The sequence below is a fragment of the Saccopteryx leptura genome, chromosome 8 (assembly GCF_036850995.1).
Source record: "Saccopteryx leptura isolate mSacLep1 chromosome 8, mSacLep1_pri_phased_curated, whole genome shotgun sequence".
Lineage (NCBI taxonomy): Eukaryota > Metazoa > Chordata > Mammalia > Chiroptera > Emballonuridae > Saccopteryx > Saccopteryx leptura.
This window is the reverse complement of record NC_089510.1, coordinates 1,993,692-2,009,843: the sequence shown is the minus strand read 5'-3', so window position 1 is coordinate 2,009,843 and position 16,152 is coordinate 1,993,692. Positions and strand designations below refer to the sequence as shown.

At 52.0% G+C, this 16,152-nt stretch overlaps 1 protein-coding gene across 1 annotated transcript in view; it reads left to right on the top strand.

The window, feature by feature from the left end:
• Positions 1-16,152, top strand: part of PCOLCE2 (procollagen C-endopeptidase enhancer 2) — a 51,381-nt gene that overhangs the window by 17,916 nt on the left and 17,313 nt on the right. The window contains exon 3 of the mRNA XM_066347361.1: positions 12,995-13,250. Coding sequence (XP_066203458.1) covers positions 12,995-13,250 — 256 coding nt within the window. The remainder of the gene's footprint in view (positions 1-12,994; positions 13,251-16,152) is intronic.

The window sequence follows — 16,152 nt, the reverse complement described above, 5'->3', positions numbered from 1 at the left end:
TCTACCACTGAGCCAACCGGCCAGGGCCAGGTATTTATTTCATTTAGGCCACAAATCTCTTGATTATAAAAACAAGAACATTGTAGGTGGAAGTCTTCACATTTTATGAGGATGAATGAACAGTGAAATTGTCATCCTATTAGTGACAATACTTGGCTCTGGCTGAATAGTGATTTTCACACTGACCCGAGGTACGTATTCACGACTATGGAGTACATCCAAGAAAACAGGTGTGGCAACTTGGGCTGCAGAGCAGTGTGACAGCGGCAAGATTGTTTCCCTGCTCGGTGTTATTTTGTGAGCTCTGATGTAGACTGAAGGTGGGCACGGTTATGGATGCAGCCAGATGCTGGAATGAGAAGTCACAGTATTATTTTACTGGACTTAAGCTTAACACACATCTAATGAGCACCTACCCGGTACCAGGTACTGGTTAGGCACCGGGGAACTACGCAGACAGGCACTCGTGTCCTCGAGGGACTTTGCATGCCTGGCATGGACCGGGAACAGCAGGAAGGCAGCGAAGGGAACTCAGGGGAAGGCAGCGGACACCGAGCTCAGACAGGGAAGGGGGCAGGTCTTGTGCAGCCTTGTGCACCAGTGTGGGCTGTGAGGAGACAGAGACGACGCAGGGAGCAGAAGGAAACTGCGAAAATGATCGTTACCCTTGGAGAGACAGGCGAAGAGATCGTGCACGTAAAATAGAAACAGGATGCTAAGAAAACAGTAAGAAAAACCACGCTTGGAAATTAGTGACTTGATAAACAGATAGGTGCATAGAAGGGCTGGAGGGTGAACTTGAAGGAGACACTCAGAAAGTAGACCAGGGGGAAAAGATACAATAAAAACAGGAGGAGAGCAAAGACGAGAAAATGAGGGGATATATCCGGACAGGCTCCATCTGACTGGTGAGAGTTCTAGAAGAAGAGAACAGAGAATATGGAAAGAAGGGAATGATCTAAGTACAATCAGTGGAAAAAAAACAAATACCATGGTGCATCTTTGTTCAAAATCCAACAAACTTCTGGAGGGCGGGGTTGGGGCAGAATCTTACGGGAAAGAAAAGAGCATCAGCCCGTCGGAAGTCAGGCAGCCACGGGACAGTGCCAGTCCCACGTGATGACAGTTATTATTTATTTATTTTTAGAGAGAGGCAGGAAGAGAGAGACAGACAGAAACAGTTGCGTGTGCCCTGACCAGGGATCGAACCGGCAACCTCTGCATTTCGGGCGATGACAGTTATTTTAAAAGCTGCCATTCTGTGCAAACGGGGCAGGCAGGTGTAAGCCCAGAATAAAGACGTTCTTAGAGAAGCAAGATCTCAAACATTTTATCTCTGTACACCCTTTGTCATAAAACAACTAAAGGATGAGCTCCAGGAAAATGAGGGATAATATAGCAAGCAAGAAAAATAAATAAATGAAGGAGCCCTGGGGGAGGGGTTTCCTGAGTCGGTGGTGCAGCAGGGGCAGCAGCCCGGGTTCCGGAATGGAGCTGATAGGGTACCAGTGCCTGTCCATCATCGAGACGGGTCTTAGTGATAGGTCCATAGAAAAGTAAGAATACTTAAAAGAACGAGGCAACTGTTTGCCCTGGGAAAACAACGTGCCAAAAAAGAATTGGGACAGCTTGGCTCAGTAGCGAGTCATCTAAATTTATGTGGTCGTAATAACGGACATCCTGACCACCGCTCTGAGCAGAATGTTGATGGAGCCATGGAGGGTGGTGACGGTCAGCGAGGAGAGAGCATTTTGAAGGGTTAATCCAGGAAGTAGCAGCACAAGCATGTCACTTAGAAACAAGGAGGTCAGTTCCAACCCAAGCCGTGGAAAGAATAAAACTATTTGCCTCTGAGGACTCAGAAGATGGATAGGGGTGCGGAGGGATACAGTTACTCTCCAGGACAGCCCGGTGATGCTATTTTACATCATAAACGGCGGGCGCTGGTTTCTTTTCATAGAAGAACCAGGTTAGTTCTCTTGGGGAACCCTGCTGCCACCATGCAAACCCTGTTTTCTTCACGAGCACACTGGCTGCTGATTTGAACTTGTTCTTCTTTTCAAATGTGTTTATGACCTCACTGTGATTCCTCTCTCTCTCTCAGAAGGGAAGGGCGTTTTGTTTCATTCCTTAAAAAAAAAAAAAAAAAAAAGATAATTTTGCGTTTCTGATCCATGACATACTTCTCAGATGAAATTACAGATCCCAAAAATATTTTCTTGAAAATGTCATTTCAGATTTTTCTCTTAGGCCGTGGCATTCCACACATCACACTCACATGGCATGCAGAAGAAAGTGTGGGTGCCGCACGACAAAAAGACCCCGGGCTCGCAAATAAAAGGTCTCCCCCCACCCAGGCTTTTGTGTACCTGTCTCCCCCAAGCCTTGCTTTAAGACAACACGTACGGGTGACCCTTTTCTCCAAGAATCTCCACCAATGTTGCTTTTCCTGTGCTCTGTTCACTTGTGTTGACAACATCTCGAGAATTGAAAGGATAGCCAAACATGACGGAATGTACTTTGCTCCATTGTTTTCTTTGTTTGTTTTTGTTTTGTATTTTTCTGAAGTTGGAAATGGGGAGGCAGTCAGACAGACTCCCGCATGCGCCTGACCGGGATCCACCCGGCATGCCCACCAGGGGGCGACGCTCTGCCCACCAGGGGGCGATGCTCTGCCCATCTGGGGCGTCGCTCTGTTGCAACCAGAGCCATTCCAGCACCTGAGGCAGAGGCCATAGAGCCATCCCCAGCGCCCGGGCCAACTTTGCTCCAATGGAGCCTTGGCTGCGGGAGAGGAAGAGAGAGACAGAGAGGAAGCAGGGGGAGGGGTGGAGAAGCAGATGGGCGTTTCTCCTGTGTGCCCTGGCCAGGAATCGAACCCGGGACTTCCACAAGCCGGGCCGACGCTATACCGCTGAGCCAACCGGCCAGGGCGCTCCGTTGTTTTGAGGGTGAATTGCAGCGTGCACCTTGTTCCTACTGGATGCTCTCAGTGTTGTGTTTGCTCCAAACTGTTTGTTGTCACTGGCTGCTGTGCCCATGGCCTGAGACTGTGCCTGCTTTTTGGTGGTCACGTCACCCTCCTGATTCCTGTAGAACTTACAAGCACCAAGAACAGGGGAGATATCACCTGCACTTACCTGTCACTGACCTGGGGGGAAGGATGACTCGGGCATGTCCCTACTATCCAGGTGTTAATCGTGGTCATTCACAGCAAGTGCACATCAAACAGCCCTTCCCCCCATACCAGTGGCCAGCACAGCAAATGGTTACTTTGTGCTCACGCCACAGTCCAGTGCAGGGGACAGCTGTCCTGGGCAGTGACTCCCTGGGCAGCTAGCTCTGCTGTCCCCAGGGATCTCCTTGTTCCCACCCCTCCGCCCCCTCCTGGAAGCACAGAGAACCCCAGGGGGCTGCACGGGACATTGTACGGCTAGGGCTGGAGGCGGGGACCCCACTCATACCTGCAGCCTGTTGACCACCACTTAGTCACATGGCGCCACCCTAACCGAAAGGGATGCTGGGTAATGTCGACTTCCTGTGCGCCCAGGGACAGGGGACACAGGACCGGTGAGCATGTCCACAGCGTCGGCAGCGGTCGGGCCCCAGGAAGCACAGTGGGCAGCAGTCAGGGGGCCAGGGCTCTGCCGCCCGACTGGCCGGGTGGCTTTCGGGAAGTCAGTATAGCCACTCTGAGCGGTTTCTCCTTCCAATAAGGTGCTCATACTCCTTGCCTTGAGCCCGGGAGTGACTTTACGTTGTTATTAAATGTATACGCTAGCCGTAGGAGTTGTGGCCCACACGTTTGTTTTTTTTAAAATAAGGATCCCAGTGATTTATTCAATGACTCTGAATTCCTGTAATAGTCCAGCGTTGGACAAGCTATGGACAAGCTCTGACCTCCAGAGCTTGCCTTCTGGTGCAGAGGTGGGTGATGAATAATCTCTGGGGACAGCTCCTGACTAGGTGACCGGACACAGCTGAAGGGCTCAGGACAGGCCTGTGTAAAAAGGGGACACTTTCAACTTGAAGCTGAGACCTAAATGAAGAGGTGGAGGCTGACAGTCGGACGTGACTGTGTGCAAAGGTCCTGAGGTAGAAATGGGCTTGGAGGGTCTCTCGGACAGCCGGGTTGTCATCTGAGAGGGACAGATGCCGGTGAGAGCTGGTCAGGGCCGTATCATTGTAGCAGGGCCTTAATCTCCCTGGGTCTTGGTGTCCTGGGCAGCAAACTATATAATACCAATCATGCCAACTTCACAAGGCTGCTTGTAAGGGACACAGTGAAGTAACATGCAGAACGTGCTTGAATGAAAAGAGGCACGGCCCCAGTGTGGGGCTGTGAGGGACAGTTTTATTCCGGGTGTAATGGGAGAGTCCTGGACCGGTTTCAGCGGGGGGTGTCACCCAGTCCGCTGGTGCCTCTGGGCGGGGCCTCAGGTGGTTGAAGGTGCCTTTCCTCCTCCCAGACATCCGCGTGTGAAGGTTGTGTTGTGTTGTGTTTGTGGGTGAAATCCCCAACCAAAAACAAAACAAGAGCCTGACCAGGCGGTGGCGCAGTGGATAGAGCATCGGACTGGGATGCGGAAGACCCAGGTTTGAGACCCCGAGGTCGCCAGCTTGAGCGCAAGCTCATCTGGTTTGAGCAAAGTTCACCAGCTTGAGCCCAAGGTTGCTGGCTTAAGCAAGGGGTTACTCGGTCTGCGGAAGGCCTGCGGTCAAGGCACATATGAGAAAGCAATCAATGAACAACTAAGGTGTTGCAATGCGCAACGAAAAACTAATGATTGACGCTTCTCATCTCTCCCTTCCTGTCTGTCTGTCCCTGTCTATCCCTCTCTCTGACTCACTCTCTGTATCTGTAAAAAAAAAAAAAAAAAGATTATAAAAAAAAAACAACCAAGAAAGTTCAAACCATCACATGCTATTTCCACTAGTCAAAATTTTTTATTTTCTAAACATTTATAAATTCCCTTAAAAAAAAAAGAAATAAAAAGATTACTTGACTATCCGTGAATAAAATCTTGTCCTCGTCTCGTTGGGCCCCTCTCTTGAGATACAACCAAGCACGTATTTGTACGTGGAGTTTCCCGGTTCCGCGCGGGGCACGTGTGAGGCGGCACTGCCTCTCCGCGCTCTTGAACTTGCTGTGGGATGAAACGCGCCCGGCATCAGAGCAGAGCGCGCTCACCGTCCCAGGGCGACCGCGTCGTGGACGAGGGAGGTCTGGGGGAGGTTGGAACGTGGCTTTGACAACCATGGGCGGGGCTGTGGAAACCTCTCTCTCCGCTCCAGTTAGTCAGTGACGAGTCAGGGAGAAGAAAAATCCCCACCGACACTGAGGATAGTGACGCTCCTGCGGAAATCTCGCCCACCCCTGAGCAGCTGGCCCTGGATTTGCACTGTGTGTCCTGAAAACGAACCACCGTCGGCCTGAACCGCGGTCCCCCGTGGTTCGCTGGCAGCCGCTTGGCAGAGGGCATCATCGGGAGACTTGGCACGGTCGCCTGTGACAGTCAGGCCCCCCGGGGGCTGCGGGGGTGAGTGAGGTCACTGTTGCCGCACTGGCTCTCGGGACTCCCGGCTGCGGAGGAACACGGAACGCAAGCGCAGAATTGCTTTCCTCCCGGCAGACAAACAAATCCCCCGGTTGGTGTCATCGCACGCCAGCCCCGGTAGCTTTGTCCAGGTGCCGCCAAAAAGCTCCCTAATGGCGTTTCTGCATGGAGTGTGAGCCCTTGACAGTCGATTTGGAATCTAGAGCTTCTTGAAAGATACGTATCTTCCGTTCTGTAAAGAAAGGCTTGGCAGGACGGCGGCCGCAGCCCCCACCCCCCCCCATCCCCCCGCCGGCCGGACAGGGCTGGGACTGTTAGAGCCGCACACACGGTGGAGCCCCCAGGAGGTGGTGGCTTGGCCGCTGATCTGTGAGAAGGAACTGGTTTCCCATTTGGCTTCCGAAGAATTCTTGCATTTAACATCTTTGTGACGCACCTGAGACCAGGTGCTGTCCAGTGGCCGGCCGGGGACAAGGCAGGGGACAAGGCGGGGGACAAAGCAGGGGACAAGGCAGGGGACAAGGCAGGGGTCAAGGCGGGGGACAAGGCAGGGGCCAAGGCGGGGGCCAAGGCCGGGGACAAGGCAGGGGACAAGGTGGGGGACAAAGCAGGGGACAAGGCCGGGGTCAAGGCAGGGGACAAGGCCGGGGACAAGGCGGGGGACAAGGCCGGGGTCAAGGCAGGGGACAAGGCCGGGGACAAGGCGGGGGACAAGGCCGGGGACAAGGCGGGGGACAAGGCGGGGGACAAGGCCGGGGACAAGGCCGGGGACAAGGCAGGGGGACAAGGCAGGGGACAAGGCCGGGGTCAAGGCGGGGGACAAGGCGGGGGATAAGACTGGGGACAAGGCGGGGGACAAGGCGGGGGACAAGGCAGGGGGGACAAGGCAGGGGGACAAGGCCGGGGACAAGGCCGGGGGACAAGGCCGGGGACAGGGCGGGGGACAGGGCGGGGGACAAGGCCGGGGACAAGGTGGGGGACAAGGATGGGGACAAGGCGGGGGACAAGGCCGGGGACAAGGTGGGGGACAAGGCAGGGGACAGGGCAGGGGACAGGGTTGGGGACAAGGCGGGAGGGACCCGTGCCTCCTAGGGCCCTATCTGCCAGGGAAAACTGACCGTGAGTTGGTACCTGGGTTGAGCCGTGTCATGCTCAGAGACCGAGGGGCGGGCTGCCCACTGGGAGAGCCCGTCCTGGGAGGCAGTGGTCCCCAACCTTTTTTGGGCCACGGACCAGTTTAATGTCAGAAAATATTTTCACGGACCGGCCTTTAGGGTGGGACAGATAAATGTATCACGTGACCGAGACAAGCGTCGAGAGTGAGTCTTAGACGGATGTTACAGAGGGAATCTGGTCATTAAAAAAAAATAAAACATCGTTCAGACTTAAATATAAATAAAACGGAAATAATGTAAGTTATTTATTCTTTATCTGCGGACCGGTACCAAATGGCCTACAGAACAGTACCGGTCCGCGGCCCAGGGGTTGGGGACCACTGCTGGGAGGGGAAGGGTGCAATCTGGGTTTGCCTCCAGGAAGAGGTGGCGTTGGCACCATTTCCCTGGCTCATGCTCAGGGAAAGGGCAGAAGAGTGAAAGTGTTCAGGGCAGAAGGCATAGCCCGGGAAGGCCCAGGGTGGGTTTTTACTTTATTTTTAATTTCTCCCCTTCACCCAGAAAATTCCAGGATGCCCAGGTTGTGGAGGGATTGTAACAGTGTTGTCCCATTTCCAATTATCTTTAAAACACAGAACACACAATGCTGTGTGTGGACTCACTGTGCGCACAAAGGTATCTCGGCTGATACGGAAGGAAACCCGCCATGTTTGGGACAGTGGTCGCTTCCGAAAAAGGAGGGAGGGAGGGGGCCTGGGCCTAGGACAAAGAAAAGCTAACCTCATTTTATCGGAAAATGTGAATTTATTTTACCAAAGGAGACCTTGAAAAGGTGTTGACAAAACAATGATCGATCCTGGCTGGTTGGTGCCTAGGCATTTGTTATATCACTCTCTATATCTCTGTACTGTTCTATATTTTCACAATATATATTTTTTTAAGATTTTACTTAATGATTTAGAGGGAAAGGGAGAAAGGGAGAGAAAGAGAAAGAGAGGGAAGTTGTAGTTGCTTCACTTTAGTTGTTTATGGTTGCTTCTCGAATGTGCCCTGACCGGGCAAGCCTGGAGTTTTGAACCGGCGACCTCAGTGTTCCAGGTCCGTGTTCTGTTTCCTGCGCCACCCCAGGTCAGGCTCACAATTTTCTTAATGAAGAAAAATCAAGGCTACCGACTGTGGCCTCTCTGAGTGGAAGGGTCATCTTCAGAGACGACGCTTTCCGAAGTCCTTCAGACTGACCTTCTGGGACTCTGGGATCGTGCGGCACAGCGGCATTGGACGAGCTTGGCGGCTGGTGTAAGTGTGAGCTACAGCCTCCGTGCCCCCGGCAACCGGTCCGCGGCGCCTCCTGCTCGCTATCAAACCTCTCCTGGGCCTCCAGTCAAGACGGCGCTGGTCTCTGGTTACGGCGGACACCCACCCGCTTCCTTCCGAAGAGTTTCCGCCAGGGGCGTTGGGACCAGCCCGTGCCCCGAACCACAGGGATTCTCTCGCTGAACGTCCTGTGTCTCATTCTCAGGGAGGCTACAATGTCTCCTTGCAATGGGAGCAAGTGAAGAACTTTCTAGAAGGAATGATGATGGATCCCCGCTGGGGGTGAGTAGCCAGGGCCTGCATCCATCTCCACAGCTGACGACAGGAATGAACCAACAGAATCTTCTTGGTGTCAGAGAACTGGGAACTTGGCAACGAGAGGAGATGGTGCCACCCTGTGCCCTTCCGTGTCATCGTCACCTAGAGACCTCGGGACTGTCTTCCCCACTTCTAGTCATTTCTGGCTCCTGGTTCACTGTCACTGTCACTGTCTTTCCTCCTTCTCATGGTTCACAGTAATTGCAACGTCCCTGTGGATGACCCTCCCCTCTCCAGCGAGCTGATCCCCCAGCATTCCTCAGCTGCCCGCTGCCATTGTCACTGCCCTCGCCTCCGCCACAATCTAGGGCTGCTCACCCCGCTGTGCCCTGATTTCTGTCCTTATTTCTGTCCTCAATTCCATGGTCCGTCTCCGCCGGTCATTCCCCTGCCCTCGTCCTCAACTCTCTTGTTGGCTCTCTCTTCTTCCACGGTCCCTCACCTGGCAAACACCCCTCTCTGCTGGCCCCCAGCTGCCACTGCCAGGACCAGCTCCCTGCCTGCGCTGCACCCCGACCCAGGGAGCTGGCAAACACCCCTCCCTGCTGGTCCCCAGCCGCCACTGCAGGTCCAGTTCCCTGCCTGCGCTGCACCCCGACCCAGGGAGCTGGTCGTGGCAGTGGCGGGCCTGATACGTTTCCCCGTCCCTTGTCACCCCGGTCCTCCGTTCTCGGACTCCCGAAGCTGCCCTCAGACCTGCTCCTGCTGCTGATCCCCTTGCGTTCTGTTTCAGCGAGGAAAGAAAAGCCATCAGGAGAAAAGTCTCATGGGCTCCTCCCACCTCGGCGACTACCCTGCGTGCACCTGCCTTCTCCGACACCCAGACACACACACACACACACACACACACACACACACACACACACACACACACACACACACACACTGGGAGAATCGTCGGAGCTCCTGTCTGGGTCACCTCCTCCACCCGTGCCTGAGGTCACATCTCCGTCTTCCCATGCTTGCTCAGTGACACTTCTCCGGCCATTCTCCCTCTCTTACTTCATCCATTTGCTTTGCCAACTCTACAGAATGAGTCCCATTGGGAGCAAACGTGCCTTAAAACAGCCCACATAGCCCTGGCCAGTTGGCTCAGTGGTAGAGCATGGTCCCCGTGTGTGGATGTCCCCAGTTCAATTCCCGGTCAGGGCACACAGAAGAAGCAACCGTCTGCTTCTCCACCTCTCCCCCTCCCCTACTCTCCACCTCTCTTTCTCTTTCTCTCTCCCACAGCCATGGCTCCACTGGTTCAAATGAGTTGGCCCCAGGAGGTGAGATTGGCTCCCTGGCCTCTGCCTCAGGCGCTAAAAATAGCTCAGTTGCTGAGCAACAGAGCAACACCCCAGATGGGCAGAGCATTGCCCCATAGGTGGCTTTCCAGGTGGATCCCAGTTGGGGTGCATTTCTGCCTCCCCTCCTCTAACTTAATAAAAGAAAAAAAAAAAGCACCAGCCAATGTAAAATCCTGTCTTGACCTCACATCCCCTTCCAGCAACACTTCTTGAAAGGTTCACCCATATTCCCTGGGTCCAGCTCCTCTCACTTCCTTTTCTCTTCATGTTTGTCTTATCAGGCTTTGTCCCTGCTGCTCCTCAGACACAGCTTTGTCGGAGTGACCGCCAGCCTTGAGTTGCTAACCCCAGTGGCCATTTCTCGGTCCTCATCTTCCTCTCGACTCAGCCGACCGCTCCTTCCTTCTGGACACAGCCTCTTCCTTTGGGCTCTAGGCCCCACCCCTCTGGTTGCCTACTACTTAGGGTCTCGATCTCTTTTGTGGTTTGACCTCACCTTGAAGACCGGATAACCTTGGCATGCCCTGGGGCTCTATTCTTAGACGTCCCTCCTCCCCCCCCCTTTTTAAAAAAATCTACACTCATCTCTAGGTGGAATGTCTCATGGCTTTGAATCACCCTCCATAATGTCTATCAGCACATGGATACCAATAGTCGTTTTTCCTGCGAGGACAATCCAAACTGAACTCGTTGAGTTCAAAATATTTTTCTTGGCTGGGAATTTTTCAGTGACTCATAGAGAGCTAGCTGGCTTAGAGTCAAGGTTACAGATGGTATCTCACTTTTCACAGATGTCTGATCATGGGATAAAAGCAGAGGTGGTATGCGACAAACAAAAAAAAAAACAAGAAGTTCTGTAACAGATCTCAGCGCGAATGTTTAATATTCCAGTAGCATTTTCTGCTATCCATTTCTTAGGCTGTGGCTTTAGAACTCCTGATATTCACGTTATCAAGATAAGCTCCTAGCAACTTCCTCAAATAATTAAAAAGGGAACAGCCTGATGACCCAGCAATTCCCCTTTTGGGGAATTTACCCAAAGAAACCCAAAACACTGTAATTCGAAGGACTATATTCATTGGAGCATTATTTACAACAGCCAGGCTATGGAAGCAACCCAGTGTCTGCCCATCCATAGATAAATGGATAAAAATGTAGTTGTACCTGCCTGACCAGGCAGTGGCGCAGTGGATAGAGCGTCAAATTGGGACGCAGAGGACCCAGGTTTGAAACCCCGCGGTCACCAGCTTGAGCGTGAGCTTATCTGGTTTGAGCAAAGCTAACCAGCTTGGGCCCAAGGTTGCTGGCTCGAGCAAGGGGTCACTCGGTCTGCTGTAGCCCCACAGTCAAGGCACAGATGAGAAAGCAGTCAATGAACAACTAAGGTGTCGCAACTGATGCTTCTCATCTCTCTCCCTTTGTGTCTGTCTGTCCCTGTCTGACCCTCTCTGTCTCTGTCACACACGCACAAAAACTGTAGTCGTACATACATTCAAGGGAATGTTACTCGGCCATAAAAAAGGAATGAACTTCTAATATGACAGCATGGATGGACCTATGGGAAGTGAGCTAGGTCAGTCAGAGAAAGACAAACGCCATAGGATTTCGCCGATGTGTGGAATCTAAGGAACAAAGTCAATGAGCAAACAAAACTGAAACAGAGTCACAGACACAGAGAGAGAACTGCGGCTGCCAGAGGGGCGGGGGTGGGGGCCGGGTGACACGGGTGAAGGGACTGAGAGGCACAGACTGGTGGTTACAGGAGAGCCACAGGGAAGCTGTACAGGGAAGTACTTACTGTACAGCGAGGGAACACAGTCAGCCATACTGCAGTCAGCGGGTAGGGGCAGTTTGGGGTATGGGGAAAACAGAGAGGGCACCAAGCTGCACCCCTGAAGTAAAAATAAAATAAAACTGAAAGAAGGAGAAAGCTCCTAACCTCTAGACTGCAGCCATGGCAAGACCAGAACATTCCCCTTCTTGCGACGCTCCGTGACTGTTTCTCCATTGGGATGGGAGGTGATGATTGACAGAAAAGCAAAATAGCCCTGAAACACTTCTTATCGTAAAAAAAATAAAAATAAAAGAATTCATGGCACTGAACTCACCAACATGGGGAGCCATGTTTCTGTGAGAGCATCAGTTGACTCTTGAGTTTTCTGACAGTTCATTAAAATGAATCTAAACCGCCTGACCTGTGGTGGCGCAGTGGATAAAGCATCAACCTGGAAATGCTGAGGTCACCAGTTCGAAACCCTGGGCTTGCCTGGTCAAGGCACATATGGGAGTTGATGCTTCCAGCTCCTCCCCCCCTTCTCTCTTTCTGTCTCTCTTCTCTCTCTCTCTCTCTCTGTCTCTCTGTCTCTCTCTCTCTCTCTCTCTCCCTCTCTCCCTCTCCTCTCTAAAATGAATAAATAAAAAAATAAAATAAAAAATAAAATAAAATGAATCTAAACCAACCAGTGTGGCTTGTGGGTTATTTTTTTTTTTTTTAAATCACCGACCCTTGTCATCTGTAAGATGTGACAGAATGAAATTTTTTATGCTCTTCAGCGGGGGACCTCGTCTAGATAAAAAAACGATGAAAGGAATCTGATCGCGACTTTATGACTCAACTCCTTGAACGAGGAAATTAGAAGGTGCTGGGAACGGGGCGGGGCATGGGCTTTTGTGAGAATTCTGCCACATGCTCTGCAGCCATCTTCCTTTACGTTGTTGTTGCTGTTCTCGTGCCTATTCAGGGGCTAAGGAGGGACGTGTTGTCAGGATTATGTGGGGGAAGCCGTGGGGAAGAAAGTTTTACCAGAAAGAGAGGAGCCATGCTTCCCACCCACGTGCTGTGTTTCGGGTTACCTGGTAACCAGCGTTTCCAGCTGGGGATCGAAGGCTCAGGGGCTTTGAGAAGGGGTGATTCAACCAGTACGTTAATGTCGCCGGTCTACGTGGTTGGTCTGGGTCTTCCAGGACCCAGAGGGAATGATCCAGAGATTAGCTGTACAATTGTTGAATACCACCGCCCCCCCCCTCCGTGTTCACGCGTTAGAGAGAGTCCATCTGGTGAGATTGTCCCGTTGATTTGTGAGCCGTGACCCTTCCCCTGTCCCTTTGGCACTGTTTTAGCATATGCCGAGGTCCGATCAGGACCGGTGTTCTCCGTGAGCGATGAATCAACGACTCAGACTGGGCCTGGGACCCACGCTGTGTGCCCTAGAAGACAGTGGCATTTGTCCGAGATGACCCCTCTTTGAGTTTTATGAGGCATACCCCGTCGGGCGCAGTTGAGGCTGGAGGGGAGAAAAAGCGTCCTCGTAGCCAGGGGCCGAGTGGGAGCCCCCCACCCATGTTGCTCTCATGACAAAGTTTCCAATGGGCTTCTCCACCCCCCCGCCCCCGGCAGGTCCCCAAGGGCAAAGTGGTCGTTCTGCACTTCCGCTACCTGGACCTGGAGAGCGACAGCCTGTGCCGCTACGACTTCGTGGACGTCTACAACGGCCACGGCAGCGGCCAGCGCCTCGGCCGCTTCTGCGGCACGTTCCGGCCGGGGGCCCTGGTGTCCGGCGGCAACAAGATGCTGGTGCAGATGGTCTCCGACGCCAACACGGCCGGCAACGGCTTCATGGCCACGTTCTCTGCCGCGGAGCCCAACGAAAGAGGTACGTCCCGGGCCCTGGCCGGTTAGCTCCGTCGGTGAAGAGAATCATCCCGCAATGACAGGGTTGCGGGTTCGATCCCCGGTCGGGGCACACACAGGAAGCAACCAAAGAATGCACGACTGAGGGGAACAACAGATGAGTGCTGCCCTTCCCCCTCCCCTCTCTCTCCCTTCCTCCCTCTGTCTCTACAAAAGAAACATCAATAGTGGTCAGGTAGATGGTTGGTGGCAGCGTTGCTCTGCAGCTGTAATGTTGCTGGTTCAGTTCCCGATCGGGGCACATACGGAGCAGCAGCACCAGATTCTTGTCTCTCTCTTTAAAAAGAAAAAAAAAAAAAAGGTGCGTCCCTACCTTGTGGCAGTAACCACAGTGACTGAAGGCCTACTGTGTGTCGGCGCTGGTCTCGGCACTTTATATGTATTCACCCCTTTAATTTAAAGTTTATGAGACGCTCTTCTATAACAGAGAGGTCATAAATGCTGCTGAACCACCAGGAGACCGTCACAGATCAGTTCCTTTTTCTTTTTAAAGCCCATATATATGTTAAAAATTCAACTATGGAAACTCAGCGAGTAAAAACATGAGGTCTGTAGACACGTGTACACAGACCGCTAGAGGAAACACACCCCTTCATTCGATGGCAGCCCCCGCTCAGACGCAGTCATGGCAGGTGGTTCTCCAGTCTGAGAGGGCTGAGAACTCCCGCAGTCGTTTTTAAAAATGTCAGGGGGATCGTGCAGTCACATTGTTCCACAACATCCTCTTTTCATTTAACACCATGTGCTGGGATGTTTTCACATCAGTACACATGAGCTCCCAAGGATAGAAACCTCTACCCTCAAAAGATAACTGCATTGACTGACCTGTGGTGGCGCAGTGGATAAAGCGTCGACTTGGAATGCTGAGGTCGCCGTTCAAAACCCTGGGCTTGCCTGGTCAAGGCACATACATGAAGCAACTACTACAAGTTGATGCTTCCTGCTTCTCCCCCTCCCCTTTCTCTTTCTCTCTCTCTCTCTCTCTCTCTCTCTCTCCTCTCTATAAAAACCAATCAATAAAAAATCTAAAAAAAAACCCTTAAGGAATTAAGTTTAAAAAACAAAAAAGGTCATTGCCGAGGGCAAGATCTGTTAGGTCCGCAGCCTTTTCCCTGAGGGCAGTCAGTCCTCAGTCTGACCTGGCCTGGGGTTGCCGAGCAACAGGACTGGACTGGGATGTCCGAGGTCGGAGTCTGCGGCTGACAGAGTAGCCAGAACGTTTGGGAGGGAGTCCCGGCTGGAGCTGCAGGGGGCCTGGGGCACACGGTGTCCACATAAAATCCACCCCTTCCTTGGCCGACAGCTGCATTCTGCACGAGTGGGGAGGGCTCAGAGCCTGGCACCAAAGCGTCAGTGGGAAGATGGACGGACAGACACTGAAGCAGCTGCCAGCACCAGACAGACATGTTTGCAGCTTGGGTCCAGCTGAGTTCAGTGCCAGCTGCAGCACAAATCATTTTTATAAGAACACCACAGAATCTGGACCCCGTGTAATGTATGGTTCATAATGTCCACTGTCCCCACCATGTCAGGAAACCAGAAAAGAGCACCTACATTCCAGAAAAAAAAAGTTTTCAGTCCGTGAAAACTGACCCCCCCCCCAGACAACTCATATGTTTTGCAATTAGCAGACAGCACTTTAAAGCAGTGATTAGATATATGTCTAAAAACTTAAAAGAAAATCATATATATACATACATATATATGTGTGTGTATATATATATATATATATATATATATAAAATAGGTTGAAAACCTCAGAAGAGAAAGGGCAACTATAAAAAGTAGTAAAATGGCTGGCTCTGGCTGATTGGCTCAGCGGTAGAGTGTTGACCTGGTGTGCAGGAGTCCCAGGTTCAATTCCCGGCCAGGGCACACAGGAGAAGCGCTCACCTGCTTCTCCACCCATCCCTTCTCCTTTCTCTCTCTCTCTCTCTTCCTCTCCCACAACCAAGGCTCCATTGGAGCTAAGATGGCTCGGGCACTGAGGGCGGCTCTATGGCCTCCGCCTCGGGCACTAGAATGGCTCTGGTTGCAACAGAGCAATGCCCCAGATGGGCAGAGCATTGCCCATGGTGGGCATGCCAGGTGGATCCCGGTCGGGCACATGTGGGAGTCTGTCTGCCTCCCTGTTTCTCACTTCAGAAAAATACTAAATAAATAAATAAATAAAATGGTAATTCTAGAACTGAAAGACACAGAATCTGACATTTTAAAATTTACAAGCAACTTGGAGATGAGAGAAGCAAGAGCAGTGACTTTGAATAGAAAGGATCTGATATGAAGAACCAGGAGGGGAAATACTGACACGAGAGAGCCCCAGCTCCAGACGGTGAGACAGTGTCCAGTGGCCCTGCCCGTGGGTCATTTGCATCCCAGAGAGTCACAGAGGGAATAAGGTGCAGGAAAAAAATCTGAAGAAATAACGGCTCCGAGCTACCAAGCTTTAGTGAAGTGTGTCCATGTCCAGACTGAGATCAACAGACCTCAAATGGGCTCGATAACCCTGAAGCCGCACGGAGGCACATCTAAACTAAAAATGACAGAAATCGAAAGATGGGGGGACATCTTAAAAGCACTCTGATAAAACCCAGAGGACGCACCAGGGAAAGAGGGCTTGTTTAATCAGAAACGAGGGTGTCCGGAGGCAGGCCGGGGCCGGCATTTCTAAAGTGCCGGACAGAAGTGCCAACCCAGAATTCATAGCCAGTCTTCAAAACCGAAAGCGACATCAAGACTTTTTTTTTTTTTTTTTTTTTTTTTACAGAGACAGAGTGAGTCAGAGAGAGGGATAGATAGGGACAGACAGACAGGAACGGAGAGAGATGAGAAGCATCAATCATTAATTTTTTGTTGCAACACCT